Genomic DNA, 27,787 nt, shown 5'->3' with positions numbered 1-27,787 from the left:
TGCAACAGAAGTGGGTAATACATGGAAAGCACTAATTTGTCCAAACTAGATTAGAAATAGTAAAACAAAAAACCCTCAAGCAAACATTTGACTACAATAGCCAGTTATTTGATAACTGAAAACCATTACAAGTTTTACATTACAGATGAAAGACCAAGCACTTCAACTCTTATTTCTAGAGTCCCAGATCAGTTTTACCCATACAATTCAGCAAAGCTTCAAAATAGAAGTTTTGTTTCCATGGAACGTTTATGCAAAGCAGACACCATGATTCTGTTTTTTTTAAGAGTTACTATATTTGATCTTAACAAGACGCTGAAGGTTAAGGAATCAGGAGAGAAGCCATAAGAAAGAAATATAAAATCATTACAAATACAGGCAATAAATACTCATGAACTTTATTCTCCAGCTAGGTCTCAACCACTTAGAGCTGAATCACAGAACCCATCTCTTTGCTTAATAAAGCATGATAGTAACAAGCACCTGCAGGCATTTTCCTACCATACATCTACACTTAAGGTCTGTCTTCTGCTGCTTAGAAGTAAGGTACAAGCTGTAACCCATCATTCTTCACCAAAGAAAAGCCATCCTGCCATGGTAAATGTGCCACCCACATGGAGTTCACTCAACAGTTCACAAGGTAATGACTTGGAGCAGGCCAGGCATCAGCTATGATTCTAGTACCCTTCCACCAAAACAGCATCTCAATGGAAAACCTTCAAATAGGAGTATTTTGTAGAAGCATGGAAGAAAAAACTTGAGCAGGTATACCACTAGTTTTGGAAACAAAGCTATTTTGAAGACAGAACTAGGTGTGGTTGCAACCCGGCATGACTCCTAAAACAGCAAATTCATAAAATACTCTTTGGATGTTTGGTATAATTGTAAATAAATCTCCAGCATCACCCAGGCCCACAGCCACTTCAGCGAAGGAGCCGCATTTGAGTGTGTCTCTCAGCAGCTCTAGGTCGGACATGGCATCTGTTAGAGGACAGAGGTGAAGCTGACCCCTGGGAGCGAGGGAACTGAAATACCCAACTCCTACTCTTCTACACCGCTTAGTTTTAGCTACTCCCTGGCCTAGTTTTTTATCCTTTCCCCAATCATTCCACCTAGCTGCCTCCCAGACAACACCAATGTGAGCCACAGGGGCCAGTTCACTCTAGAAAATATTGCCAAAAGGCCAGCCACAGGAATAAGACTGCACCAGAGCTGGCTTCCTCCATCTTGCATGGTCTTCCAAAACTACCCCAAAAGGCTCTGCATCCTCAGCACCCACTCATGTCCTCGCTTACTCAGCAATGTAACCATGACAAATAGCTTGCCATGCCCATAAACAATACAACAATTTCACTAACACTGCCAACAATTTTATTTTTTTTAAGTTTTTTTTTTTTTTGTTAGCAATTGCTCTGCTTCTTTCTTGGGACCAGCGTTTATACATCCATGAAGACTGGCTGGGGCCTCCTCCAAAGAATGAGTTTGGTTTGTGCAACTGGTTAAGTGTTACAGTGTACTACAACACTTGAATGTTAAAGTAACCAGCCACCTTCAACAACGTGGTAACTGTCCATTATTTAAGTTACTACTTTCTTCCTGCGTTCCTATTTGAGCGTTCCTGTGAATTGTGACACCTTGTACAACAGAAAACTATTTTGAAAGGAGCTATTAACAGACTGAGGTGCATTTGATGACACATAAAGGAATGGATACTACTATCAAATAGTCACTGTCTCCCTGTTTATTGGAAACCCTCACTTTTTATGTATTTGGCGTACCATCATATACCACCAGCAACCTAAAGACGTGGCAAAAAAAATTGCTCTTGAGGAGGTTTTGCATGGAAGAAAAGCTTTGCTAACAGATGTGCTCCCACCACAGCCAGTTTCAACAATCCTTTGCTGACAGGTACAACAAGATACCAGGCACATAAGAACAAGAAATGGATGGGAGTGTCTATTTTCCTGCATGAATATGTCTGTGATGTATTGTAAAAAATTTTGAAGGTTAAGGCTAGCTAGTGACCTACCAAGAAGGCTGACTACTTACTTACCAGGGACACAACTGCCACTGGATCGACTGACTTTGTTTAATGAATTAAGTTCCCTTCACTTCATGCTCCTGCAAACTTGGACCATGACGCCGTTCTGTAAATACATCTCGTAGGGCAGGAGGACCACGTGCTAGGAAGTGGTGAAATTGTTCCTGGTTTGCTGCCTGTCTAAACAAGCCTAGTTCTCCTAGGGAGCTTAGCTATATATACCCTTGGGAGGATGAATGCTTGAAGGTTATAGCAATGGTTTATTTGGTAAGAGTGAGGTCTGGTTTTGAAGAACAATCTTTAAACTCCTTATCCAGTATGGTTTAGCGTAACAACTGATTTGTTTCTACCATTAGGGAGAAACAACTGATTTGTTTCTACCATCAGTCCCATCTGGGACTTCAACTTCCCAGATATCTGCTGGAAATATAACACAGCAGAGAGGCAACAGTCCTGGAGATTCTTAGAGTGCATGGAAGACAACTTCCTAACGCAGCTGGTGAGAGAACCGACTAGGGAAAGTGCCCTACTGGACCTGCTGATAGTTAACTCAGAAGGTCTTGTGGGGGATGTAAATGTTGGAGGTTGTCTTGGACAGAGTGATCACGAAATGATACAATTTTCAATTCTTGCTGAAGCAAGGAGGGGGGCCAGCAAAACTGCCACCTTGGACTTCCGAAGGGCAGACTTTGGCCTCTTCAGGAGCATGGTTGAAAGTGTCCCTTGGGAGACAGTCCTGAAGGGCAAAGGTGCCCAGGAAGGCTGGTCATACTTCAAGGAGGCACTCTTAAAAGCCCAGGAAAGAGCCATACCCAAATCCCAAAAAACAAGCAGGAAGGGAAAAAGACCAGCCTGGCTAAATAGAGAGCTTTGGCTGGAGCTCAGGAACAAAAAGAAGGTTTATGATCTTTGGAAAACGGGCCTGGCAGGCAAGGAGAAATACCAGGAAGCGGTGAAGATATGCAGGGGGAAAATTAGAAGGGCCAAGGCTCAAGCTGAACTCATCTTGGCCACTACAGTTAAGAATAACAAAAAGGGTTTGTTTTGGTATGTAAACAGTAAAAGGAAGATTAGGGATAATGTGGGACCACTGATGAATGAGATGGGCACCCTAGTGGTGGAAGACACGGAGGAAGCAGAGTTGCTGAATGCCTTCTTTTCTTCAGTCTTCGCTCTGGCCTTGGAGGCAAGGGGGAGGGTATGGAGAGAGGAAGTTTTTCCTCCAGTAGAGGAGGACCAGGTTCGGGACCACTTGGCCAAACTGGACATTCATAAGTCCATGGGCCCTGATGGGATGCACCCACGAGTGCCGAGGGAGCTGGCAGATGTTATCACTGGGCCGCTCTCTATCATCTTTGAAAGGTCATGGAGAACAGGAGAGGTGCCTGAAGACTGGAGGAAGGCCAACATCACTCCAGTCTTCAAAAAGGGCAAGAAGGAGGACCCTGGGAACTACAGACCAGTTAGTCTCACCTCCATCCCTGGGAAGGTAATGGAGAGACTCATTCTAGATGTCATCTCCAAACAAGTTGAAGAGCGGGGGGTTATTGGAAGTGGGCAACATGGGTTTACCAAGGGTAAATCATGTTTGACCAATCTGATCGCTTTCTACGATGCTATGACTGGTTGGTTGGATGAGAGGAGGGCAGCAGATGTCATCTACCTTGACTTCAGCAAGGCTTTTGACACAGTCTCCCATAGCATCCTCATTGGGAAACTAAGGAAGTGTGGGCTGGGTGAGGGGACAGTGAGGTGGATTGAGAACTGGCTGTGTGACAGGACCCAAAGGGTAATGATTAGTGGAGCAGATTCAAGCTGGAGGCCTGTAACCAGTGGTGTCCCCCAGGGGTCAATACTTGGTCCAGTCCTGTTCAACATATTCATCAGTGACCTGGACGAGGGGACCGAGTGTATCCTCAGCAAGTTTGCTGATGATACCAAACTGGGAGGGGTGGCTGACACCCCGGAGGGCCGTGCTGCCATCCAGCGAGACCTGGACAGGCTGGAGAGCTGGGCAAGGAAGAACCTCATGAGGTTCAACAGGGAAAAGTGTAGGGTCCTGCACCTGGGGAAGAAGAATGCTAGGCACCAATACAAGTTAGGTGTGGACCTGCTGGAGACAAGTTCTGAAGAGAAAGATCTGGGGGTCCTGGTAGACAGCAAAATGACAATGAGCAAGCAGTGTGCTCTTGTGGCCAGGAAGGCACACGGAATCCTGGGCTGCATAGGGAAGAGTGTGGCTAGTAGGTCGAGGGAAGTCATTCTCCCCCTCTACTCTGCACTGGTGAGGCCACAACCGGAATACTGCATCCAGTTCTGGGCTCCTCAATTCAAGAGGGACAGGGAACTACTGGAAAGAGTCCAGCGAAGGGCAACTAAGATGATTCAAGGATTGGAGCATCTCCCTTATGAAGAAAGGCTAAGAGAGCTGGGACTCTTTAGCCTGGAGAAGAGAAGGCTGAGGGGAGACCTTATCAATGCCTATAAGTATCTCAAGGGTGGGTTGAAGGAGGAGGGAGCCAGACTCTTTTCAGTGGTTGCCAGTGAGAGGACGAGGGGCAACGGGCACAAGCTGGAACATAGGAGGTTCCACTCAAATATGAGAAAAAGACTTCTTCACACTGAGGGTGACAGAGCCCTGGAACAGGCTGCCCAGGGAGGTCGTGGAGTCTCCTTCTCTGGAGATTTTTAAGACCCGCCTGGATGCAGTCCTGAGTAACGTGCTCTGACATGCTCTGGGCAATCCTGCTTCAGCAGGGGAGTTGGACTAGATGATCTTTATGGTCCCGTCCAACTCGTGAAATTCAGTGAAATTCAGTGAAATTCAACAAGACAGCAGCCTCAGAGGCAGCATGTCAATCCACTAGATTCAACCATTATGGTGAGTCAAACTCTAATATCAGAAATACCCCCATATCCACTGCTGGTGTTACACGACGCTTTGGACACCTTCTCTTTAACCAGACAGAAGATGTTGGATGACTGCTGGCCAAACAAAAAATTACACAAAATCACACAGGATAAACAAATAGATTATGATTTTTTTCTAGTAGCGAAGAAGAGGTGAGCAGCACCTGAGCATGCCCACCTCGTAACATTAGCAGAGGAAGGGAGGGAGGAAAGGAAAACATGTAAGAACACCAGACTGGGACTACACCACCAGCTACTGTTGGTTAAAAGGCCCAAAGACACAGGTAAACTGCAGTTTCCTCAGGAAATAAGACTATCTACCCATACCCGTGCATGAAGATCTCAGTGATTTTAATACATAAAATATAAACATCATGGGGTAGGAGAAGGGGAGAAGAGATAAAGAAAAGTCTTCCTGGCAAGTCAGGCTCTAGAACATTCTCTTCTTCATACCCCTTCCCTCCCAAAGCTCACAGACATTTTTCAAGTTCTTTCCTATACAAACGAATTAAAGCCGACTGCAGAACAAAAACTATTTTGTCAGTGTCATAACTCCAGGGGAGCCAATCCTATGACACAAATTAACGGTTTGTTTACAGCCAAAGCCAGACGATTCATCCCAGATGGACTTGAGGGCATGGGAATGGACACAAGACAAATTCACAGCCAGAAATTTATTTCTGAGGGTTTTCTTCTTGACCACAGTCTGACTCAAGATCTTTGTTGATACAGCACCACTACATAAAACAGGCAGAACTACTGCTCAACATTTGTCCTTGGCTGTCAGTCAGTTTCAGTAAGATGAATTCCAGTGACCTTATTTCAACTCATCATGAATCAAAGCCTACCAATCACTAACTCAAAGATATATATTTTTTTTTTTTAGCACTTAGTAGTCTACATAGATATCTTTTTTTATTTAGGATTCTGGGGAACCAATGCTATAACTTCCAGCAATGTAGGTCAGGTCAGTTAAATCAATATAGTTTTCTGCAGGAAAAGATCTAGAACTCTTGCAAACTCTGTCAAAATATTTATTTCTCATTCTGGAGTTATTACTACTACTATTTAATACATTTTTAGCAGATCATCAGTTTGCCTAAATCTAGTGAAAACAGCCTGGAGGAGTCATAAGCTTAAAACGCTCATCAAACCAAATTACTGTGACATGGGATTCTTGCCTCTGTTCTTTCTCTATGTTGTTGCAAGGTGTTAAAGGCACTAACAGATACAACTTCTGTTCTCTACCTCAAGAGGTTCTCCAGTGCTAAACCAGTCACGAGGAGGAGAAGTCACAGGAAGTCTCAGTTCTAGTTTGCAGTTACAGATGTTTATTATTCTGTCAACGCTGATAGCAGTTTTTATGACAGCCTACAAAAATGATCCAGGAATAGAAACTTCAAATGATGTTGTGTAAAAGCAAGTCAAGAGAGATGTACATGAGAGATATGCAAACGCAAATGAGTATTTGAATCAAATGGTATCTAGGATTTCACACTGTAAATATCAAAAACCGAATTTTTGAAGGGGAAGATGTGGAACTTGTTGGCTTATTAAAACCTCAGCAACCACATACTAATCAATATAGAGAACTAGCTAGATGGTACGAGAAACATTCATGGGTATCTTTGTGATTACAGGGGAGGAAGAGGGCAGGGAAAAAGAAGCAAGAAGCATTCACAATAGAAAACTGATCAGAATTAAAACTTGTAGGAAAAGTTTCCTAGAAAAAAATTCTGAAAGCGAATACTGTATCCACTGTCTATATATAAGAAGTTTTGTGTAAAGACAGTTAGATCCTCCATTTTTCAGCAACAACAGTTTTACATTTTCTACTGAAGACTGTCTGGAAGGGTAGATTGCTATTAGTTCTCAACAGATTAAATCAAATTCAAATAAAATACTAGCTAAAAGTAATGGAAGTCAATGGAAAGTATTGAACTGATGAAAATAGTTCTGATATGAAAAATTCCTGCTACACTTTTCTTGCGGAAAAAAGGGACTGGAGGGGACATCAATCTATCCCCAAGATGGGCAGAAGATGAGTAAAAAAAGAAACTGTACGCCAGTTAGCTATGCTTTTAAAGTGCAAGGGCACAACACATACATGCAATGTTATTGGCTACTAAGAACCTGAATATCACCAGCAAGAGGGCATGGTGATGATTTATGTTTGCTTTGGGATTTTCAATAGCTTTCATTTTTGTTTAATAACAAAGGATCCTAGAATAGCTGTAATTTTGCTCATCCATCCAAAGCTTCAGTGGATTCAGGTTTAGTTTAGCTGCAGTTCTATAAACAAGAGAAAAGCTCTAGATATAAAAGACTTTATTAGCTCATGTTTCATGCTTTTGCCAAAAGCAAGAAGCCTCTGTGTGTCTTTTAACATGAGGATGAGGTGGTTTACCAACTACAATGTTTTCTTTTTTATAAGAAACTACAACCAAAATTAACTGATTTAAGTTAAATGTGAAATTTTACGGATTGGGAACATTTGACCCACTGATCACTAACTTTTTGGTCTACACAGAGCAATCTTGCTGTATTTAAGAACTCATTCTTTCATTCCTCCACTTAAGCTACAGTTCATCTTTTAATTTTCCTCACTAAGAACACAGTTCAGCTTTTGTGCGAAGCAAGTGCTCTGCAGCATCTGCATACCAGTGTAAGTCACCAGTTGGAGAGAATTTCACAATGTAAGATGAGCAATTAGAAACAATGAAAGATGACAGAAATGTCTTCAGATCCTACAGTCTCTCTGGGAGAAAAAAGAAAAAAACAGGCAGCAATAATGCACTCTCAGGTTCATGTGGTACAGAATAATCACCACTGGCTTGAATTATAACACAGAAACAGACTAGTGTAGTACTTGGGGGAAAAAAATTCATGTGCAAAGTCAAACTTGGAAGAACTAATTACACAAACTGCAGATCTTTCATCATCAAAATTTTTTAATAGCAGGTTAGATAGACACTTGATAAAAATGACTCAGGAATTCATGAGTCTGAACAGCTGAGCAGCAGCAGGAGAACAGTGGGCCACATTTCCCCAGCAGTGTTATGAACAGCAACCAAAAAAAAAAAAAAAAAAAAAAAATGAAGCTCCTACCCACGCACCACACACTGCAACAAGTTGGGCTGATGAGGTTGTAGCACACCATACCCTATGCCTCAAGGTCCTTGGCAGACTCCAATTTCTATTAATTTCCTTCAGTTTTCTTTGCAGAAGTTTGGTTCCAATTTAGTCACTATGTCCTCTGTTCCTCACATTGGTTCTTTCCAGTATATTAAGCAACAATTCACTCAAGTTTCTTTTTCCTGCTTACGTCACCCAATATTCTACTTCAGATTCGCATTTTGTTGTTCTTTACCAAAACAAACAATAGCAGACCATAACAAATGCCCTAAACCTTTTCTTAGCACTATTAGTAAGGCTTCCTAGACCTCTCCTAGTCTTACAGCATCAATCACATGCTGCTCACCAAAGTACATCAGTAATTCCACTAAATCTATTTACTCCATCTAGAGTTTACAGACACTATTGATTAGTAATAGAGATTTTAGGACAGTTACAAAAAATTAAGAGGACAAGAGAAGCAAACATCAGAGCCAATTTTTAAGCCAACAACTGTTGGTGTTTAAGGGTTTTGAAATTAAGACAGTAAAAACTACAACTCTAAAACAAACATTTTGTTTACCTATGTATTTTGGTTTGGTAAACAAGAGAAACGATAGAAAGAACAAAAAAAAGTCTTTGTATGACACTAATGCAAAAGCTCTTATTTACATATACGCTTCCATGTTTACAATAAAGTTGTGAGGGAGTTCACCAGATATAAAAAGAACTTAAAACATCTTTCTGGTCATACATCAGATACCTTCCTTCTCGCCATAGACCAACAGCACTGATTCAGTATGACATTTCTGTAACCAGCATTTGGGGGTTTGTCTAAGAGATTTCAAGTTATGATTTTATTGTAGAAGATTGTAATTAAACTCTGGCTGTCTCAGAGGAAAGCTTCAATGTTCTTCAGCAATGAAGGAAAACACCCCCATATTTAACAGACAGTTGTGCTTTGAACAATCTCTTTCTGCAGGTCTGGTTTTTCCAACTAGAAGTCAGCCACATCTTCCAGAAAGATTGTGTAACCATCCCTCTCCTGTCACCTTTCTCCTCCTCCACATCTCTCACAGGGGTTCAGCTGTTTCAAGGATTCAAGGCCCAGCTGTGACAGGGTACAGCTGTATATCCTTGACTCAAATTGCTGCAGAAATAGATAAGTTGACAGCACTGTAAGAAAAGCTATGGTGCAGAGCTATGCGAGATAAGGAAGGTGAAATTTCAGAGAAGTAGTATCATTAGTGGCTCGAAGATTCAAACGTAAAAATATCAGTGTGGAAAGGTGTGACACCCTTTCCCCTGAAGGGGAAAAGCAGCGAGTCAGCCAGTTTTGGTGGTGCCAGTGGCTTCAGTGGGTGTTGGCATGGACAATTCATTCCAGAGAGCAGCAGATACCAACCTTTCTCCTGCTGACTGATGCCTGTCTGGCCAACAAAGACTCTTTAGGTGTCTCACGGAAGTGCGGGCACACTTAGGATATGTCACTATCTCCCAGCATGTGCCAAAAATAATTGCTTTGTACTTTTAAGCTGCATATACCTTGTTTGCAGAGTCTCTTTGCACATGATTACACTTACATCTTGAACATAAGAAGTTCCACCTAAACATGGAGGAACTTCTTTACTTTCAGAATCAGAATCGTAGTGGTTGGAAGGGACCTCAGAGATCGAGTCCAACCAACAGTTAAAAAAAAAAAAAAAAAAAACCACACCACAAACAAAACCACCACCCACCACCTGAACACACAACAACAACAACCAAACCAAAAACCATCACCCACCCACACAGCACCCCACCACAAACCAGTAATCTTGGACACTAGAGCATGCCCTGAAGAACCATGTCTACACGTTTCTTAAATACCTCCAGGGATGGTGACTCCACCACCTCCCTGGGCAGCCCATTCCAATGCCTGATAACCCTTTCAGTAAAGAAATGTTTCCTAATATCCAACCTGAACTTCCCCTGGCGCAACTTGAAGCCATTACCCCTTGTCCTATCATCTGTGACTTGGGAGAAGAGACCGACCCCCGTCTCTCTACAGCCTCCTTTCAGGTACTTGTACAGAACAATAAGGTCTCCCCTCAGTCTCCTCTTCCCCAGACTGAACAACCCCAGCTCCCTCAGCCTCTCCTCGTAAGACTTGTGCTCCAGACCCCTTTAAGGGTGGCAGAGCACTGGAACAGGCTGCCCAGAGAGGTGGTGGAGTCTCCTTCTCTGGAGATATTCTAAACCCACCTGGACACGTTCCTGTGCAACCTGCTCTAGGTGGACCTGCTTTGGCAGGGGGGTTGGACTAGATGATCTCCAGAGGCCCCTTCCAACCCCATATCATTCTGTACCCTAAGTGACCCAAAAAGGACAGTACTAATAGACGTTTTCTCTTTAAGTCACTAAATATTCACTGAGCAAGTACACAGCAGGTGTTCAGACTAGGTCCAAGCCCACATTTGCACCCTAGATCTCTGCTGGTTACCACAGTATCTAATGTCTGGGCCACACCACTTCCTAGTTAGCACTGCAAGTCCCCTCCACATCCTCAGAGGTTGGCAGGAACAATTCTGAGATGAACCACAAAGAACAAGACCAGCAGGTCAGGGAAAGTAAGGTTTCAGGTCTTTATGCTCTGTAAATGGCTTTAGAGTGGGATGATTAGATGCTACCTACCTCTATTTCCACCAGTGGTCTGATCATTTAAGCTTCCTCAAGCCAAATAGAAGTGTTCTGGTAGGTATTTGTCTCAAGCAGTGTCCTGCTATTTCCCTTTTTGCTTGAGAACAGAAAGCTGCTACATAAGCAGCTTCTGCTCCAGTTCAGAACGGAACAGCTTAGCACTAAAACACATCGATTAAAACATACACAGCTGGAGCTTGCAGGACAAACCCTGGGACAGCCCCTCCAACACATGACCTTCACCAGAGGGGACAAAGGAGTGAGCATTTAAATACAGCCTCCTCCCGAGTCCCTGCAACCAGAGTCACCCCGAGAAGCCGGGCTCCCCATGATAACAGCTTGACTTGGACAGAGAAGCAGCAATCAGCCAGGCTGTTAATTTGCTTGACTTCACACTCAAATGAAGCCTGCACTGGTCACAGCTAGACGTAGCAACTCCAGTGCCTGCCAGGTCCCTATGGAGACACATGCTTGCCAGCCTCCTCACTTGAACACCTTGCTGACGCATCAGAAAGTTTGAGGAAAAGGCCTTGGATACAACTGCAATGTAACGTAGACTTTTTCCTGTACCTTGAAAGGCTCTTAGCCTAGACCTTAATTGCAAGACAATAAATACTAGCTATGTCATAGTGAAGATCTAGTCACTGCCCTGTTCTGAAGGGGTAAAGGAGGTCTTCAGATACTGAAAGGAAGGGTTTCAAACGCCCTGTATCTTATCTGGCCACTGCTAGGTAATGAAATACGAAATAATGAATAATGGAAATAAAATTCCACCTTGAGTGAAATTTCCAGAATTATATTGAAACCTGCCTCGTTTTTTTCACTCAATAGAACTGACTACTCCGGTTTTAGTTCATATGCAGGAGCTCAACTATGTTTTTAAATAAATGTTCCCTGGGAACATCCATGGCCAGAAACTCCATCTGTTAGAGAAAGAGCTGTACACAGGTCTCTCTCCCATGCTGTTACTGTATTGTGTTGCAAAACTCAAATGCATCAAGAGCTAGTATATGCATACTGGGGTTTAAAAACCACAGACAACAAGGTATCACTAGTGACAGCATAGCTGTGGCGTGTCAGCTCAGGCTGCAGAAGAATAAGCAGAAGTCGCAACAGATACATGGCTGCCAGGCCACACAGCGGGAATAATATCACAGCTAGGTATTTTCAATCTAATTCAGATCTGTATAATAAAGCTTTGCTCACGATTTAATTGTACTGTAGCTGTTATCCGAGTCAGCTTGTTGAGACAGCAGTAATACACTGAGAAGAAGGGGGGAGAAAAAAAAAATATCAGGAAAGGGCATAACATTTTAATCTGTTTACACATGCCCAATGACTAACTTTGAACGGAAATACCTCAACGATAAGTACATACAGATTAACATAATGCAGTAGAAAAAAAAAAAAGTTTAACGTACAAACATCCCTTTCTCTGCAACAGTCTTCTCCAGACCCTTTCTGCAGTCTCACAAAGACGGATACAGTGGGCAGAAATACACAGAAACACACAACGAGATGACCCGTATAGAGCTGACTCAGGCATATTTGAAATAATTTGTGGTTTGAAGAATCAGCGGATCACATGGCATTGTTTTCTACTGTCATTTATTAGCCATCTAAAAGAATTACTGGAAAACATTAACAAAAGAGAGAGATATATAGAAACCGGTTTATATAGATGCACAGGGCAACATCCGACTTCAGTCTAACCGCACTTGGAAAAAATAAAACCATTCAATTCTTGCAACCGAGGCTTGTGCTGGCTCCGGTGGCAGCAAAGTTACAGCTTTATTCGTATGTCAACTCGGGCACAGGACAGACACCACCGCAGCGGGAGGGGTCACAAGCGGCAGGTACTCACCAGAGCTCCGTCCGCAGCCGACAAACTCTCGTAGGTCTTCCACGCTTTCTCCCTCACGCCGTCCGACACTTTCAGAGCATCACACAGGGCGACGAACTCAGCTTCGCCAATTTCGAGACTAGGAGAAGCGAGAGACACCTCCAGCGGGGGCTCCGCGCAGCGCACCGCACCACAAAGCTACCGGGGCGGGGGGGGGGGGAGGCGGGGAACAACCGGCTGCTGCCGGGCGCCCCGGAGCGACACCGCCCCAACCACACATAGGAGCCCGGGAGGGGGCACGACCCGGACCCCCGGGCAGCGCAGCCCGGGCCCGCCACCTCCAGCTACGGGGCAGCCCCACCGCTCCCCCAGCCCAGCCCAGGCGGCGCTTACCGGGCGGCGACGGGCGGCGGCGCGGAGCCGCTGTCGGGGCTGGCTCGTTGGCTCCTGGCGGCGGCTCCTCCCGCCCTGCGGGGGGTTTTGGGCGGCATGGCGGCCGGCGCGCGGGCGGCGGTTGGGCCCCGCCGCTCGAGCGCCCGCCGCGGGCGGCAAGTAACGACGGGCCGCCGGCTACCGCTCCGCTCGCCTCCCCTCCCCCTTCCCGCCGCCCAAACCGCGGGAAAACTGCGCCACCGCCAGCCGCTTCTGCCGTCACTTCCGGGCCGGCTGACCGCTCCCCCTACCACACCCGCCGGCGGGGAGCGGCGACCGCGCCCCCCCACTCCGCCCCAAACACAGACCGGCTCGGCGCGCCTCGGAACCCGGAAGGAGAAGCTGCCCGCGCCAGTCGGCTCGACCAATGAACGCGCTCCTTTCTCCGCGCTAGCCAATAGGAGCCGGCTCCGCTGCGTGCGTCCCGGCAACTGGCGCGAGGGCGGTGGCTCGCGGGCGGAGCGGGGCGCGGCTCCTTGAGGTAACGGCGGGATGGCGGCGGGGCCGCGGCGCCGGCGGGGCCATCTCCCTGCGTGTCCCGCCCTCTCAGACTCGGTTTTACACCTAAAAGGAGCTTAAAGCTGAGGACAGAGCGCGGGAAGGAGCGGCGACGTCCGGCTGTCTCGGCCGTAGGTGGCAGGTGACGGAGGGAGAAAGGGCGTCACGGAGAGGTGGTCAGCGCCGCTCCCTCACAAAAAGCGCTTGCGGCCTCGATGTTAGAGATCGTCCAGGGGCCTTCAGTCATTCCGGAGGCGACACCCTAGCTGTTCCTAGTGTTTCGGGTGCTGAAGAAGCTGCAGGTGGTCAGTACAGCTTTTCTATGACATGGGAAGAACCATAGACCTAACTATAAAAATAACTATACAGGCGTACAACAGGACAGAAATTGCAAATCCTTCGTGGCCATCTCTCAATCTGACATTCGTGTGAGTCCTAACTAAAATACTGCTTTTAACACTGTGCACGGCAATTACATTTCATGTAAGAAATCCTACGGGCTTTGGGCATAGGCTGGATTTTAAGCCAATGTGATTAAAATCCCCAGTGCCCTGATTCACCGAACTTAAAAATCTACTCTGTTGCCTGCAATCCGCATTTAGAAGGTAGATCGCTGCTGCCAATAAGCACATTTATTTTCAGATTTTTATGATGACAACTTCTTAGAAAAAAAAGCAGAAATATTTGTAAGGACTCATTGCATGCACATACTTATTTATCTGTAAAGCAACTAGTTTTTGTGAGACTGATATCAAAGCTCGGGGTTTAAAATAAAAACAACATGAGTACAACTATGGTAAGAATAAAAATTCACTAGTATTTTTAAGATTCACAATATAATTTGTTCAGGTTTTTCCTTTATATTCATTAACTTATTTAAAAACAGGAGAACAGTCTTATTTTTCTCGTTCATAATTAGAATCAAACCACTTACAGTAAAGTGAATACGTAACAAATGGGACTTCTGAGGCAAATCAAAGTACATAAACTCCAAATGAAATGTTTGAGTAGTAGACTGTAGTGGGATTTAGACATTCCTTATTATGATTCTAGTAAAACTGTGATGGTAACTTTACCCTGCTTCTAAGCATGTTTGAAACACTTGTTGTAATCAGATTATACCATATGCTGAGAAACGTTTGGAGTCTAGGACTGCATGTTGAACCACGGACAACTAGGCAAATCTACCAGCTCAGAAAAGCAAGCTAAAACTCTAAACCACAGATGAGTCCATTGCCTTCTCCTCACAACTGACTTTAAGAGTACAGAAGAATTTAAAATGAGAGCAAAGCATCTCGGAAAACTTGGTCACAGCCAGTGGAGACCCTCCCAGCTGTCAGCAAGAAGGAAACACACCCTCCTGGGTAGCTTCCCTCACAGCTGCTTTAGCATGCTTTTAGAGCCAGGCCCTGGATCATCCAAATGACAGGCAAAGAATTTGTGTTGCTCTCATAACCCCCTGTGCATTAGTGCTTAGGGAACATCAGATCCTTTTAAAGAGTTGACAGCCAGCCTCAGTGTAAATACTAATTTTCTAAAATTGCTATTATGCCAATTATCTTTTCAAGTAAAATTTTATGTACCTTTTCACCAAAGAAGGCACTTAGGGCTTCCCTCCATAAACGGGTTCAACCAAAATATGATCTCGGAATTCTTCAAGTTCCAACTGGTGGGAGAAGAAAGGAGGCAGCAGATGAATCAAGCTACAATAGCCTTGAATCCTCCATCCCAGAGCCTCAGATGTAGTAAGTACCTCTAAACTGCAGTAAGAAAACGTAACATGTATGTTTGTACTTCCAAAGAAAGGCACATGCATGTGTAAAACCATATGTAAATTGCTGCACTTTTTCCCCCCACCTTGTTAGATACACTGATTTGAATGTTTTAATCCTGTGTTTTAAAATGTTTTCTTTTAAATGGAGCCTTTGGGCTTTTGGAATAACGTGGAAAAGGAAGGAAGAAAAGCAGCTCTTACTGGGGAAAGAAAGAAAAAAAAGGAAACACTGCAAGGTCAAATAAAGTATTGATGATAGTTTCTCATCTGACCTGACAATATCTCTATTCTAAACATCTTGCTACAACGGCTTTTAAAGTGTAGGTCATAGACAGATGGCAGTCTGTGAAATGTTGCCCAGTCAGGCAGCCCTGACTCATTGTTTCCAGCTGCTAAACAATCTTAAGTAATTTTATTATCTTAATTTTTTCACTTAAAACTGTTGCTATAGTTTCATGGTAATTGTCATTGGGAATAGAAGTCATGCCTTCATTGCAAATGAAACCAAGCCTTCATATTTTGGCCTTTTCTGTTCAGATACAATAAAAGCTTACTACTTTTTTAGTTTTCATAAAAATTAAATATTTGTCATGGGGAAACTTGATTTAAGTGCACCTTGTGGTCTAGCAAGACTAGCTGCTTATTTCTACATTATCACAGACCTCTACCACATAAATTACAATTATAATCAAATCAGTTCTTCTGGAGATGCATGACAGAAATGTATGTACTAAACCCACGAAATTGGGAGCTTCTGGGTATTAGTCCACGTACTAAATATTGGCAGAATTTTTGCTTGAGTAAAGCCCATAGGCTCTAAAATTCATGGATTATAAAAATGTCTGCCCAAATCACACCCCATTTCGCTGCCTGCAACAGGCAAAATTAACCAAGGAGGGGGCATAACCTCTCCTGGCCAGCCTTTTCTGTGCATGGACGTCCCTCCCACCACGCAGCAGCCACCAGCCCCCTGCCATCAGTGTCACCCGGAGTTCAGCTGTCCCTCAAAGCCCCAGCACAAGCGCTAACAGGAGTGAGGAGGTGACGGACCTGCCCCAACTCTTCTCCAGCTGCTGCCCTACAGCCACCAGGCCTTAAGAAGGACTTCTCTGGAGGACCACTTGGAGCAACATGTGGACTTACGTGACAGTCCTGCTCCAGGAGTGCCTCAGGGACACTAAGGCCATGGTTTGAACCAGTCCTTTTCCACTCCCCAGCATGATGTCCCCCAGTAACACTGCCTTGCCATTGCACTGGCATCAGCTCTGCCTTTGAAGCTGGAAATGGTATATGGGTGTGATGGGGTGAAGCTGGCTGCTTGTACCCCTTGTTGGTGAGCCTGGCCCCTAATACCAGTGTCCTACGTAAAGAGTCAGTTCAAAACATGAAGGCTAAAACCCATTTCTAAAAGTTAGTGTTTCTACAGTGATGTGAAATCCATAGGGACCATGACAAACCTCAACCCCTTTCTCTCTAAATTGAGAGGCATTTGTTAGATGTTGCCTCCTCTAACAGTTCAAAGCCTCGCTCTATGTATACACGTTATTAATAAAAATAATTATTTTCATTGCACATTTATACACATCTGTGACTTGCTCTTCTCAGAGCATTACGTAGTGCACTGCTGGAGTCTCAGATGCTGCAGTGATGAGTTTTAGGCAGGAATCTCTACTAATAAAGTGTTCGACCAAATTGCTAGTGGGAGCTGAAAGGAGACTATGAATATTGTTACTGGATGGAGAAACACCTGCACGTACACGACACCTACATGCAAAACCTCAACCCAGATTGTTGCACAGATACTTCTAGTTCTTTCCCTTTGAGATTAGTTCAGAGAGGTTTTCTATTGATCAAAGTATTTAGAGTCCAGTGTCACTTTTTTCTCTTTTTATTCAGATTGTATTTACTTATAGAAAATTCAGAACTACTTATGAGGACCTTATACGTGGCTAGTTTTCTGGAAGTGACAATGGCTGTCAGAGTCAAGTCCATTTTACAGATTTGTGCTAGCATTGAGGACCAAGGTACTAATCATTCCTGGTACAGCTTGCTTTGCTTGTGGAAGGTGTCTGGACATTACTATGAAACATGCCTTTGCACTCACGGCTGCATCACACCGTGTGCTTTGTCACGCAGGTACCGTCCTGTATGTCCCCGGCAGACAAAGCCCTTCTAACCCCAGACACATTCTGCTCTTGGGGTGTGCAGGGCATCCTGCGCCCCCTCTGCAGGGCAGTTCATTCCGGTTGGTACTGCCAGCTGGTAATGAAATAAAGGTCGGCAAACAAACCAACCGCAACCCTGTCGTTGTTTGCAATTACACGGCTGCATTAATGACCCCATTGCGATCTCTCCCTTCCCGTCCTGCTCAGCCTCGGGTTCTGCTTCCTCTCTCCGCATGAGAAAGCGTGCTCCAGCACGGGCAACACCCTGTCCTGCTGCTGGCCGTCTCCCCAGCGAGGACATTTCCCATGCCCCCTCTTCCAAGATTTCCGAAGTCCACAAGAAGCAGAATACGCTCTACTGGAAGTTGTTCTCAGGAATCAAATTGGTCTTAACCAACAACCTGAAAACTAATTGAAAATTAGCAACCATAGCCTATAGTGAACAGATAGTGGCTTTTCTCTGAACTAAAGCAATCCATAATCTCGTTTTTTGTTCAGAGCGCACCCAACATTCTTTATCAAGGCAGTGAAATACCCTAATTAGGTGAAAACACTTGTGTATGATAATCCAGCAAAACTCATAGTATGACAGCAGCGCTATAGGCTCTTCTACGTTCCTTCCCTCATAGCAGTAAAATACCCTTCTACCACTAGAAGAAACAATGCCAGTAAGAGCCCAGCTCTGCTAATATTTCTTAATCACAGGCTCTCGCATCAGACTTCCATGCTCCCACCCGACTTACACTAACAAAAGCGTGTCCCACCTTTCTGGAGGACAATGCTACCCTCAGTTGATGGCTTTGATAAACAAACGTCTGTTGGCTTCCACGGTACTGATTCAGCTGGAAACAAACTTCTTCAAACACATGAATCCAGCCCCTGCTTTTTGTCTCCTCAAGCGCATCTGTGGGCGTCGCTTCAGGTAACCCCGCAGCTTCTCATGGCGCCAGATAAAACCAAACCCTTGCATTTTCCGTCTTGCAGGCCTTCAGTATTTTCTTGACGTGAAAACTTGCCCCGTGGCTCTTTATACTAAAGCTGTAAGACTTCAATGAGAGAAGGAGGGAAGACTTGGAGCTTTTATTACACTTTGCAAGCCCAGATCATATTGGTGACAACAGCATTACAGAGGCAAAGATCTACTGAACGTCAAAGGCTGTTTGGGACCCAGGAGAGAGCAACACAGCCCCCTCCCACCAAATAAACACGGTGGCACAGGACGGTTGCACTTCTCTGATTTTGCTACTTCAGTGACAAAGTGTGGCTCAGCATTAGGATTCGTTTTCTTTCCTACCAGGAGTTTTAAAAATATTTGCAAAGATAATTGTCCAATGAGGTCATTTTTGTACTAACCCTTTTCTGGAATCCATTGGGCTAGAAATGCTGTTTTCTTCAGTACAGCACAGCTATGTTTGTTAGCAGCTCCTAGAGCTAGTTTTTTTCCATGGATTTGTGTCCTGTGCTTCATCAGCTTTGTCCAAGAGGGCAGAAGTTCCAACAGGAGCTTCCCCTGCACTCAGGGTGTTTTAGGTCTTCTCGTACAAACTGCCTGGCCTTTAATAAGATGTGAGCACACGCTGGGAGCCTTCCCCACGCTTATTTTCACACTACTGATAGAAATAAGCTTCCCTCCACCATCCAACAGGCTCAAAAAGTTATTAGGGACACGGGCACGCAGCATGGTCACATAAACCTCCCATCTATAAGAACAAATCTGTTTCTCCCTGTCTCCACCACCCCTTCACAGCCTCATCTGCTGGTGTCTCCCTTAAAGGACACACCACAGACAACAAAATTTCTTACCGGGTTTTATTTTGAAAACAAGGTAAAGACCACGTGAGGCTTACTTAAAAAATAGCAGATTTCAGGTTTAGCTTACAGAAAATTGGAACGTTACACTCATGAAAAGGTAGGAAAAAGGCTTAAAAGTACTTCAGCGTGAATCTTGCGTCATACAGGGCTCCAAAGAACACACTCCTAACCGCGTCCTGGCATATATTTGACCTTTATTTGCAAGCAGACAATTTCAACATCCTGAATGTCTGGAGCTGGAGTTTTCCCAGCGGGTTTTCCAGCTTGCTTACATCTGTACCAAAGTGTAGCTATGGACATAGAATTTATGCGTAAGCATCTAACCTACATCTCCCTGAGGCTTTATTTCATGTTGGTGGCCACCAGGCACCGTCAAGAATGGATTAAAAAAGCCCAGCTTTCAGAAAGTAACAATTAAACTTTTCATTCTATATATAATGCACCCACACTAAAGACTAAGCTGTAAATTAAGCCAAATGCAGATGAAGAAAAAAAAAAAAAGAGTATTGTGTATTTGAGAAACTTCCTTTAAAACAAATTATTTTATCTCGATCCAAACATTCACAATAGCAGGAAGCTGGATGATCGCATGTTTACAATTGTATAATAGCTCCAAAACCAGTAAAGCATCTTCCCACTATATTAAGAAAAGATCCTTTAAAAGATGAAAAATAAGATTAGGCAAAAGCTTCTTGACTGAATTAACCTAAGAAAGAATCACAGAATCATAGAATTGTCTAGGTTGGAAGGGACCTTTAAGATCATCTAGTCCAACCATCAACCTAACTCTGATAAAAAGAAAACCTCATCACTAAACCATGTCTCTAAGCTCTATGTCAACCCAGCTTTTAAATCCCTCCAGGGATGGTGCCTCAACCACTTCCCTGGGCAGCCCATTCCAATGCTTAATAACCCTTTCAGTGTAAAAATTTTTCCAAATATCCAATCTGAACCTCCCCTGGTGCAACTTGAGGCCATTTCCTCTTGTCCTATTGCCTGTGACTTGGGAGAAGAGACCGACCCCCACCTCTCTACACCCTCCTTTCAGGCAGTTGTAGAGAGCAATAAGGTCTCCCCTCAGCCTCCTTTTCTCCAGGCTGAACAACCCCAGCCTCCTCAGCCACTCCTCATAAGACTTATTCTCCAGACCCCTCACCAGCTTCGTTGCCCTTCTCTGGACCCGCTCCAGCACCTCAATGTCTTTTTTTGTGGCAAGGGCCCCAAAACTGGACACAGTACTCGACGTGGGGCCCCACCAGTGCCGAGTACAGGGGGACGATCACCTCCCAAAGTCCTACTTGCCAGAAGATTTGGACACCTATGGTGCATATTATTTAAAAATGGGTTTAAACAGTTGTTGGGTTTGGGGTTTTTTTGCAAACAAATACGCAAAAGTTCTATTAAGCATTCCTACTTTCCTGATAAATCAAATTTGGTCAGAAAGACAAGTCAGGCCCCATATGACAGAAGCTTAGGAGTAGATCTGGGGGGACATTTTCCATCCCTGTTTTTGGGTATTACTCCCTTTTTGTTTTGTTTCCCATAATTGTTCTTGCAACCAGCTTCAGAACAGCAGGTATGATGATACATCTGATATATCAAATCATAGATGTCTAGGTTGGAAGGGACCTTTCAGATCATCGAGTCCAACCATCAACCTAACACTGACAAAACCCACCACTAAACCATGTCCCTAAGCACCATGTCTACCCATCTTTTAAATACCTGCCGGGATGGTGCCTCAACCATTTCCCTGGGCAGCCTGTTCCAGTGTTTGATAACCCTTTCGGTGAAGAAATTTTTTCCTAATATCCAATCTAAACCTCCCCTGGCACAACTTGAGGCCATTTCCTCTTGTCCTGTCGCCTGTGACTTGGGAGAAGAGACCGACCCCCACCTCTCTGCAACCTCCTTTCAGGTAGTTCATATTTCATTTCTCAACCATCACCTATTCCGTTTCATATTCTTGCTTTGAAAAATAGCCCTGCAGCTAAAAGCATTAATTTTAACTTTACCTGTAAAAGAAAACCCCAGTAACAGCAAAAGAAAACACAAGAGTTTTAGACAAACAGGTTTATAAGATTTATTTTCCATTGCACATACATGGATTATATACAAGTTAGTAACATAAGTTACTTCTTAATTTTCTAAAAGATTGTTACAGCAAACACTTGCCATTTTAAAACATTGAGTCAGAAATCAATCAAAAAAGGTAAATATGACAATATTTTAAAAACAAAACAAATTGCACTTTGTTAGGGAAGAGTCAAATACAGCTTTGTCTATATGCTGTAACAAACTATGTAGCAGGTAATATTACAGTTAGAAGTAGCTCTTGCAGTCCATTTGTACATTAATAATTCTTTTGAATTTTACTTAATTAAAAACTGGTGGATATTTCAAAGACTTTTCTCTTCTTCCTCGTATTCAAGATTCATCACATGAAATGCACTAGCAACTAAGTCTTTATACAATTGCTATTCAAATATAAGAAGAACACCGCACCTGAAAATAAGGAAAAAACCTAAAACATATTGATTTTACATGTATCATGAGATGAAAAGTATGGGAGGTGTTCAGCAATAAAGCCCTGTCCACTACTTACAGAAAAGAAGATATTTTTTTTTTAAAAAATAATCACTGCACACAATACAAAGGGTGGGGTCATACTGTAGTCTGTAAGTCTCCCGGAACAGCAATATTCCTCGCTACTGTTCACAGATGAGTGTTTCCATAGCAAACCTGTTCTCAAAGTGTCGGATCTTTCGGCAATTGACGGCTTCACGCTTCTGAATTCCTGTTTGTATGAGCGAAGAGCAACAGAGGGTAAACACAAGAGCGGATGAGGTACATCGGAGACGTAATAGTTTTACATTTACTATAAGCAGATGTCACCAGAAATCAGAACTACGTGTCCCCAAGTCCCCCTCTCAGAGGGAACACAGGTAGGCACACATTCATACGGAGAAAATCAATTAGCAGGTGATGATCCTGAAGATGGGGCCAACCAAATCGCAGGATTGGTTTGGTTTAGTTAAATCCAACCTGCCCCAAACCCTCCACTGGCTCGTTTTGACCCTCATCAGTTCCCAATCTCTCTCTCTGTGCATCTGGAAAAACACTTGTGGGGATGCAAGAGAGGGAACAGCAAAGGAATAAACTGCTATAGGCAAAAAAAAAAAGTGGATTTAAAGAGTAGTATTTAAACAACAACATCTGGGAATCAGAGAAAGACAGAATTTAACCACATTTAGGCCAAACTAATGCTCCTTGCCAACCTGTATTCATCATTTATTACCACAGGTTCATCACACTGCATTTTGAATTGCATTTTGCTATTAAAACCTTTTCATCTTTTAACACTGTTCTAAATTATTTTTATAAAATGTATTTACTTTTCTTGTTTTCCCAAGCAGTCCAACAATACGACTAAAGCAATTGAACTGCTTCAGTGTGCACTTGCATATCACATACAGTTTTTTAAAAATAAAAAAAAATTAAAAAGAAGCAAGCCTGAGTAAAATCTGAGTGAAAATTTTAAGGCAGTGTTTAATAGCTTGTCAAGACTCTTCCAATGATGTTTTTCTAACATTTTCCATGAAGGAGTACCGAGCACTACAGTTCTCCTGTAAGGACAACTCTCACTCATATTTCCCTGATGCAAATAGGAAGGTGTGGACTAATTTATAAATGGCTTTAATGACCAGAAGAACCTGCAATTCTGCACTTGGAGTGCAAAGTTATGGCTTCTCATATATTAAAGGGGTGGGTTTTTTTGGTGGGTGGGTGGGTCAATAAACAAGATTAAAGAAAAGCATGAATGAAGGCTTGAATCCCAGAAAACACACCCATGCGTGCACACACACCCCTTTTCGCAGCCCCGAGCTCACTGGGGACTTGAGCACTTTTGCACAATAAAATAACTTAATTTCCATCCCTACATAGACAATATCAGCCGTGCTTAAGCCCACAGAGCCGGTTACGGCAATAAGCAAGCCTTGCTTTAATAAGAGTCACACCTTCCAACACAACCCAGCCGTTCTCTTGCGCTCAAGCGGCACTGAACTTTCTGCCAATGCATCTGGAGGAACGTTTACCTTTCATGGCTTCTTTGCGCTGTAGTTTATAGGTTTCCTTGCCGCGGCAGAGGCGGTAAATAAAGAATCCCAGCTGATCCACGTTTTCAATGCGATCAGTAACAATCATCTGTTCGTGAATCAAATAGGACTGAGGCAAATAGGTTCCAGCCTGTTGAAGAAAAAAATACAACAGCTCTGTCAAAAGCCACCTCTTCATGGCCTAAGTACACAAGAAACACTTAGCGCTGCGTTTCTTTAACAGGGCCGGGCAATACCTTCTTTGAATCCTTTCAAAGTACTCATAGAATTTATTTCATAAATACAGGATTTTGCTCTAACTGCGCTGCACTACAGAAATGCATAATGATTATAGTCATTAGGAGACCGTCTGGCCCCGTTAACTTATTATGGCGACTCCCACAATTGCTAAAAGGGAAAGGTATTAGAAAGTCGTGGCGGTTTATCGGGTGTTTTAAGGTAATACACTGAAAAAGGGAAGAGCCAAGACAAGAGGCCAAGGCTTCCCAAGCCTTCTCTGGTCCCTTCAGTGCTGTTTTGCCACAGTTGAAGTGAGGGAGGAATCCGGCTCTGTGCTGTACACACCTGAAAATGCACACACTGAGCCATCAGCCCATTTCCTATCACTGCCACTGGTAAATTATCATCAGCTTTTTTGAAATATTACTTCATTTAAGAAATCCTCTTAGTGTGATTCTTATTTATGGCAGTAGAGAAGGTGCTGCTTGCTTTCTAAAAATCATCACATTATGGAAACAAATTCAGCTTCTGTGGTGAAAGATCACTATATGGTTTATTGACAATAAGCAATCTGAAATTTCCATTGCAAAACAAGACTGTCTTTTCAGTCCAAGCAATACGCTGAGAAGAAGCTGATGAAATGCTGTTCTTTTCAGTAAAGAAAGAAAAGACTATATTAAATTCAGTTGAGAACAGAGTTGGGGTTGTTCAGCCTGGAGAACAGAAGGCTCCGGGGAGACCTCATAGCAGCCTTCCAGTACCTGAAGGGGGCCCACAGGAGAGATAGGGAGGGACTCTATCAGGGAGTGTAGTGATAGGACGAGGGGTAATGGTTTTAAACTGAACGAGAGGAGATTTAGATTAGATATTAGGAAGAAATTCTTTACTGTGAGGGTGGTGAGGCACTGGAACAGGTTGCCCAGGGAAGTTGTGGATGCCCCATCCCTGGAAGTGTTTAAGGCCAGGCTGGATGGGGCTTTAAGCAACCTGCTCTAGTGGGAGGTGTCCCTGCCCATGGCAGGGGGGTTGGAACTCGATGATCTTTGAGGTCCCTTCCAACCCAAACCATCCTATGATTCTATGAAATTCACCTTAAATTATAAAAATTTTCTTCAGCCCATACTATAAGGAAGACAGCAGCAATTTTTTTTCCTTTAGGTAAGACCTTGGAAGACTTCACACTCCCAAATTATCCCACTCATTATTCAGTAATGAAATCACTGTAAATTACTGTATCTTAATCCCTGGTCTCTCAAATTTCAGGAGGGAGCCCCAAGACAAAGCAGCAGAGCAGGGCCCCAGCACAGTGGGCAGCGATGCCAAGGACTTGGGGCACCCTGTGAGGACACTCCTGGGCCTGTGTCCTCCAAACTCTTTAACATCTTCATCAACGATCTGGATGAGGGGATTGAGTGCACTCTCAGTAAGTTTGCAGATGACACCAAGTTAGGTGGGAGTGTCAACCTGCTGGAGGGTAGAAAGGCTTTGCAGGGGGATCTGGACAGGTTGGATCAATGGGCCGAGGCCAATGGGATGAGGTTCAACAAGGCCAAGTGCCAAGTTCTGCACTTGGGTCACAACAACCCCATGCAGCCCTACAGGCTTGGGGCAGAGTGGCTGGAGAGCCACCTGGCAGAAAAGGACCTGCGAGTGTTGGTCGACTGTCGGCTGAACATGAGCCAGCAGTGTGCCCAGGTGGCCAAGAAGGCCAATGGCATCCTGGCCTGTATCAGGAACAGCATGGTGAGTAGGACCCGAGAGGTGATGGTCCCCCTGTACTCGGCACTGGTGGGGCCCCACCTCGAGTACTGTGTCCAGTTTTGGGGCCCCTACCACAAAAAAGACATTGAGGTGCTGGAGCGGGTCCAGAGAAGGGCAACAAAGCTGGTGAGGGGTCTGGAGAGTAAGTCTTATGAGGAGCGGCTGAGGAGGCTGGGGTTGTTCAGCCTGGAGAAAAGGAGGCTGAGGGGAGACCTTATCGCTCTCTACAACTGCCTGAAAGGAGGGTGTAGAGAGGCGGGGGTCGGTCTCTTCTCCCAAGTCACAGGCGACAGGACAAGAGGAAATGGCCTCAAGTTGCGCCAGGGGAGGTTCAGATTGGATATTTGGAAAAATTTTTACACTGAAAGGGTTATTAAGCATTGGAATGGGCTGCCCAGGGAAGTGGCTGAGGCACCATCCCTGGAGATTTTCAAAAGACAGGTTGACGTAGTGCTTAGAGACATAGTTTAGTAATGGGGAGGGTTCTTTTGTATGGTTTTGTATGTTTTGTGGTTTTTTTTTCCCCTATCACAGTTAGGTTGATGGTTGGACTAGATGATCTTAAAGATCCCTTCCAACCTAGACGATTCTATGATTCTATGAAACCACAAGACCTCCCAGACTCCCCCTCAAATCTGACCTTCTCAGCCCTCCTGGGGGGTGCAGGAGGAGGGGGAGGCTCAGCACAGGAGTCTCCTCTGCTCAGCTGCTGCAGGAGCAATTACCCATAAGCACTGGGACCCAGCACAGCCACAAATGTCATCACCATCTTTGAGATGTCCTCTGCATCGCATAAGGTTAAAATTGGCTCAAAGACAGGAAGGAGGTGGATGAACAAATATACCTGGGTTTCAGCCTTGTTTCCCAAGGAAAGGAAGCCTTTCACTGTCTGCATATTTAAGCAAACTGTATCAATATATAGAAATGTGGTTCTTTAGGCTAAAATTATGTGTTTTTTTAAAAAACAAAGCAGCCCAGAGCACCTCTGTTTTCATAAAATATCCTCTGTGTATTCAGAGCTCATTTTAATGAAAAGTGCGTTTTAATTTCATACATTTTTTTCCTTGTGCAACCAGTGTGACTGCAGGACAGCAAACAGCAATTTACTCACTTTGTGCATCTGCAGAATAGTTGCCCAAATTTCAGCTACAAAACGTTTAGCCTGATTTTCTGAGACATCAAACACCCACAGCTTTTTGTTAATACAATGAGAATTAAACAGGTGTCTCACAAAATTAGGGCACTCACTGTTGGGGACAATGATCAAACCACTTCGCTTTTGCACAGATATTCAATTAAATGCGTGACGCCTGGTTATCCTCTCACTTGTGAACCAAGCGTACTTGATTTAGTACTAATGACAGACTAGGAAATTAACAGATATTAATAGTGTGATTTGTGTGAACTAAAAATGGAAACAAAACAGGACACAGAAAGTAAAAAAACATGGGGGTCACTGAGTTTTACAGACACCACCTCATCCTTATGTTCAGGAAATGGAAGCGTGGTTAAATAGCCAGTCTCAAAATAGGCAGCAAAAAAGCAGCAGAGAACTTACTTGTGAAGTCATTTTTCACAAGAAATTTATTTATACACATGAACCACTTGGAAATGGCTAAAATGGTTCCTGGAGTCCTAATTCCGAAGCCTTCTTTGAAAAGATGCAAACGGAAAGATGATATTAACAATTCTAAAGTTACAAAACCCCAGTAAAATAAAAACACTCTGCCCAAATCTTAAACAAGTTAGCTTATCAGCTCTCTTCCCCGCCCAGAAAGAAGGTTAATGCTATTTAAATCTGCATTAAAAGTGTACAGATGTAAGAGTTAAAGAAAAAGGTAAAGATGGTTCATATTAAATTAGTAAGAGACCCCATTAGATCATCTACTTTGGCCTCCTCGATTCCACAGGCCATTTTGTTTCACCCAGTTACTACTACTAACAGAACAGCGTGTCCCCGTGGTGGTGACAAGCCAGCCAGCGCCAGCACCACAGGCCAGGCAGCAGTGTTCAATTATCAAACCCTGCTGGGAAGCCATTAGAAGCTCCCACAACATTTTACTGAAAACTCACATTCAGTTGTTCAGCGACTGTGAGATCTCAGTCCCTTCCACACTCCTTGTTATTAAGGACAGTGAATCTTGTTCTGAAGGTTTGGTGCGTGCAGAACCAGGAATGTGGCTATACTAAAACCCCTCTTGCTTAAATGGGCTTTGCTAATCATAGAATGGTTTGCATTGGAAGGGACCTTAAAGATCATCGAGTTCCAACCCCCCTGCCATGGGCAGGGACACCTCCCACTAGACCAGGTTGCTCAAAGCCCCATCCAGCCTGGCCTTGAACACTTCCAGGGATGGGGCATCCACAACTTCCCTGGGCAACCTGTTCCAGTGCCTCACCACCCTCACAGTAAAGAATTTC

At 44.0% G+C, this 27,787-nt stretch overlaps 2 protein-coding genes across 4 annotated transcripts in view; both read right to left on the bottom strand.

Moving 5' to 3' along the window:
* Window positions 1–13,185, bottom strand: part of RB1 (RB transcriptional corepressor 1) — an 84,858-nt gene extending 71,673 nt beyond the window's left edge. Inside the window, exons 1-2 of one of the 2 annotated variants that reach the window (XM_074144241.1) lie at window positions 12,981–13,185; window positions 12,609–12,726 (exon numbers count right to left, since the gene is read on the bottom strand). In XM_074144241.1, coding sequence (XP_074000342.1) covers window positions 12,609–12,726; window positions 12,981–13,078 — 216 coding nt within the window. In that variant the 5' untranslated portion in view covers window positions 13,079–13,185. Of the gene's footprint in view, window positions 1–12,608; window positions 12,747–12,980 lie in introns of both variants that reach the window. The other variant, XM_074144234.1, reaches the window with a different exon arrangement.
* Window positions 13,186–19,257: 6,072 nt separating this feature from the next.
* Window positions 19,258–27,787, bottom strand: part of ITM2B (integral membrane protein 2B) — a 32,850-nt gene continuing 24,320 nt past the window's right edge. The window contains exons 5-6 of one of the 2 annotated variants that reach the window (XM_074145608.1): window positions 23,366–23,516; window positions 19,258–22,065 (exon numbers count right to left, since the gene is read on the bottom strand). In XM_074145608.1, the coding sequence (XP_074001709.1) occupies window positions 21,977–22,065; window positions 23,366–23,516 (240 nt within the window). In that variant the 3' untranslated portion in view covers window positions 19,258–21,976. The remainder of the gene's footprint in view (window positions 22,066–23,365; window positions 23,517–27,787) is intronic. The other variant, XM_074145600.1, reaches the window with a different exon arrangement.

This window comes from Numenius arquata, chromosome 1, assembly GCF_964106895.1.
Source record: "Numenius arquata chromosome 1, bNumArq3.hap1.1, whole genome shotgun sequence".
NCBI classification, from domain to species: domain Eukaryota; kingdom Metazoa; phylum Chordata; class Aves; order Charadriiformes; family Scolopacidae; genus Numenius; species Numenius arquata.
Note: the sequence above shows the minus strand (reverse complement) of the source record. Positions and strands in the feature narration are given on the sequence as shown.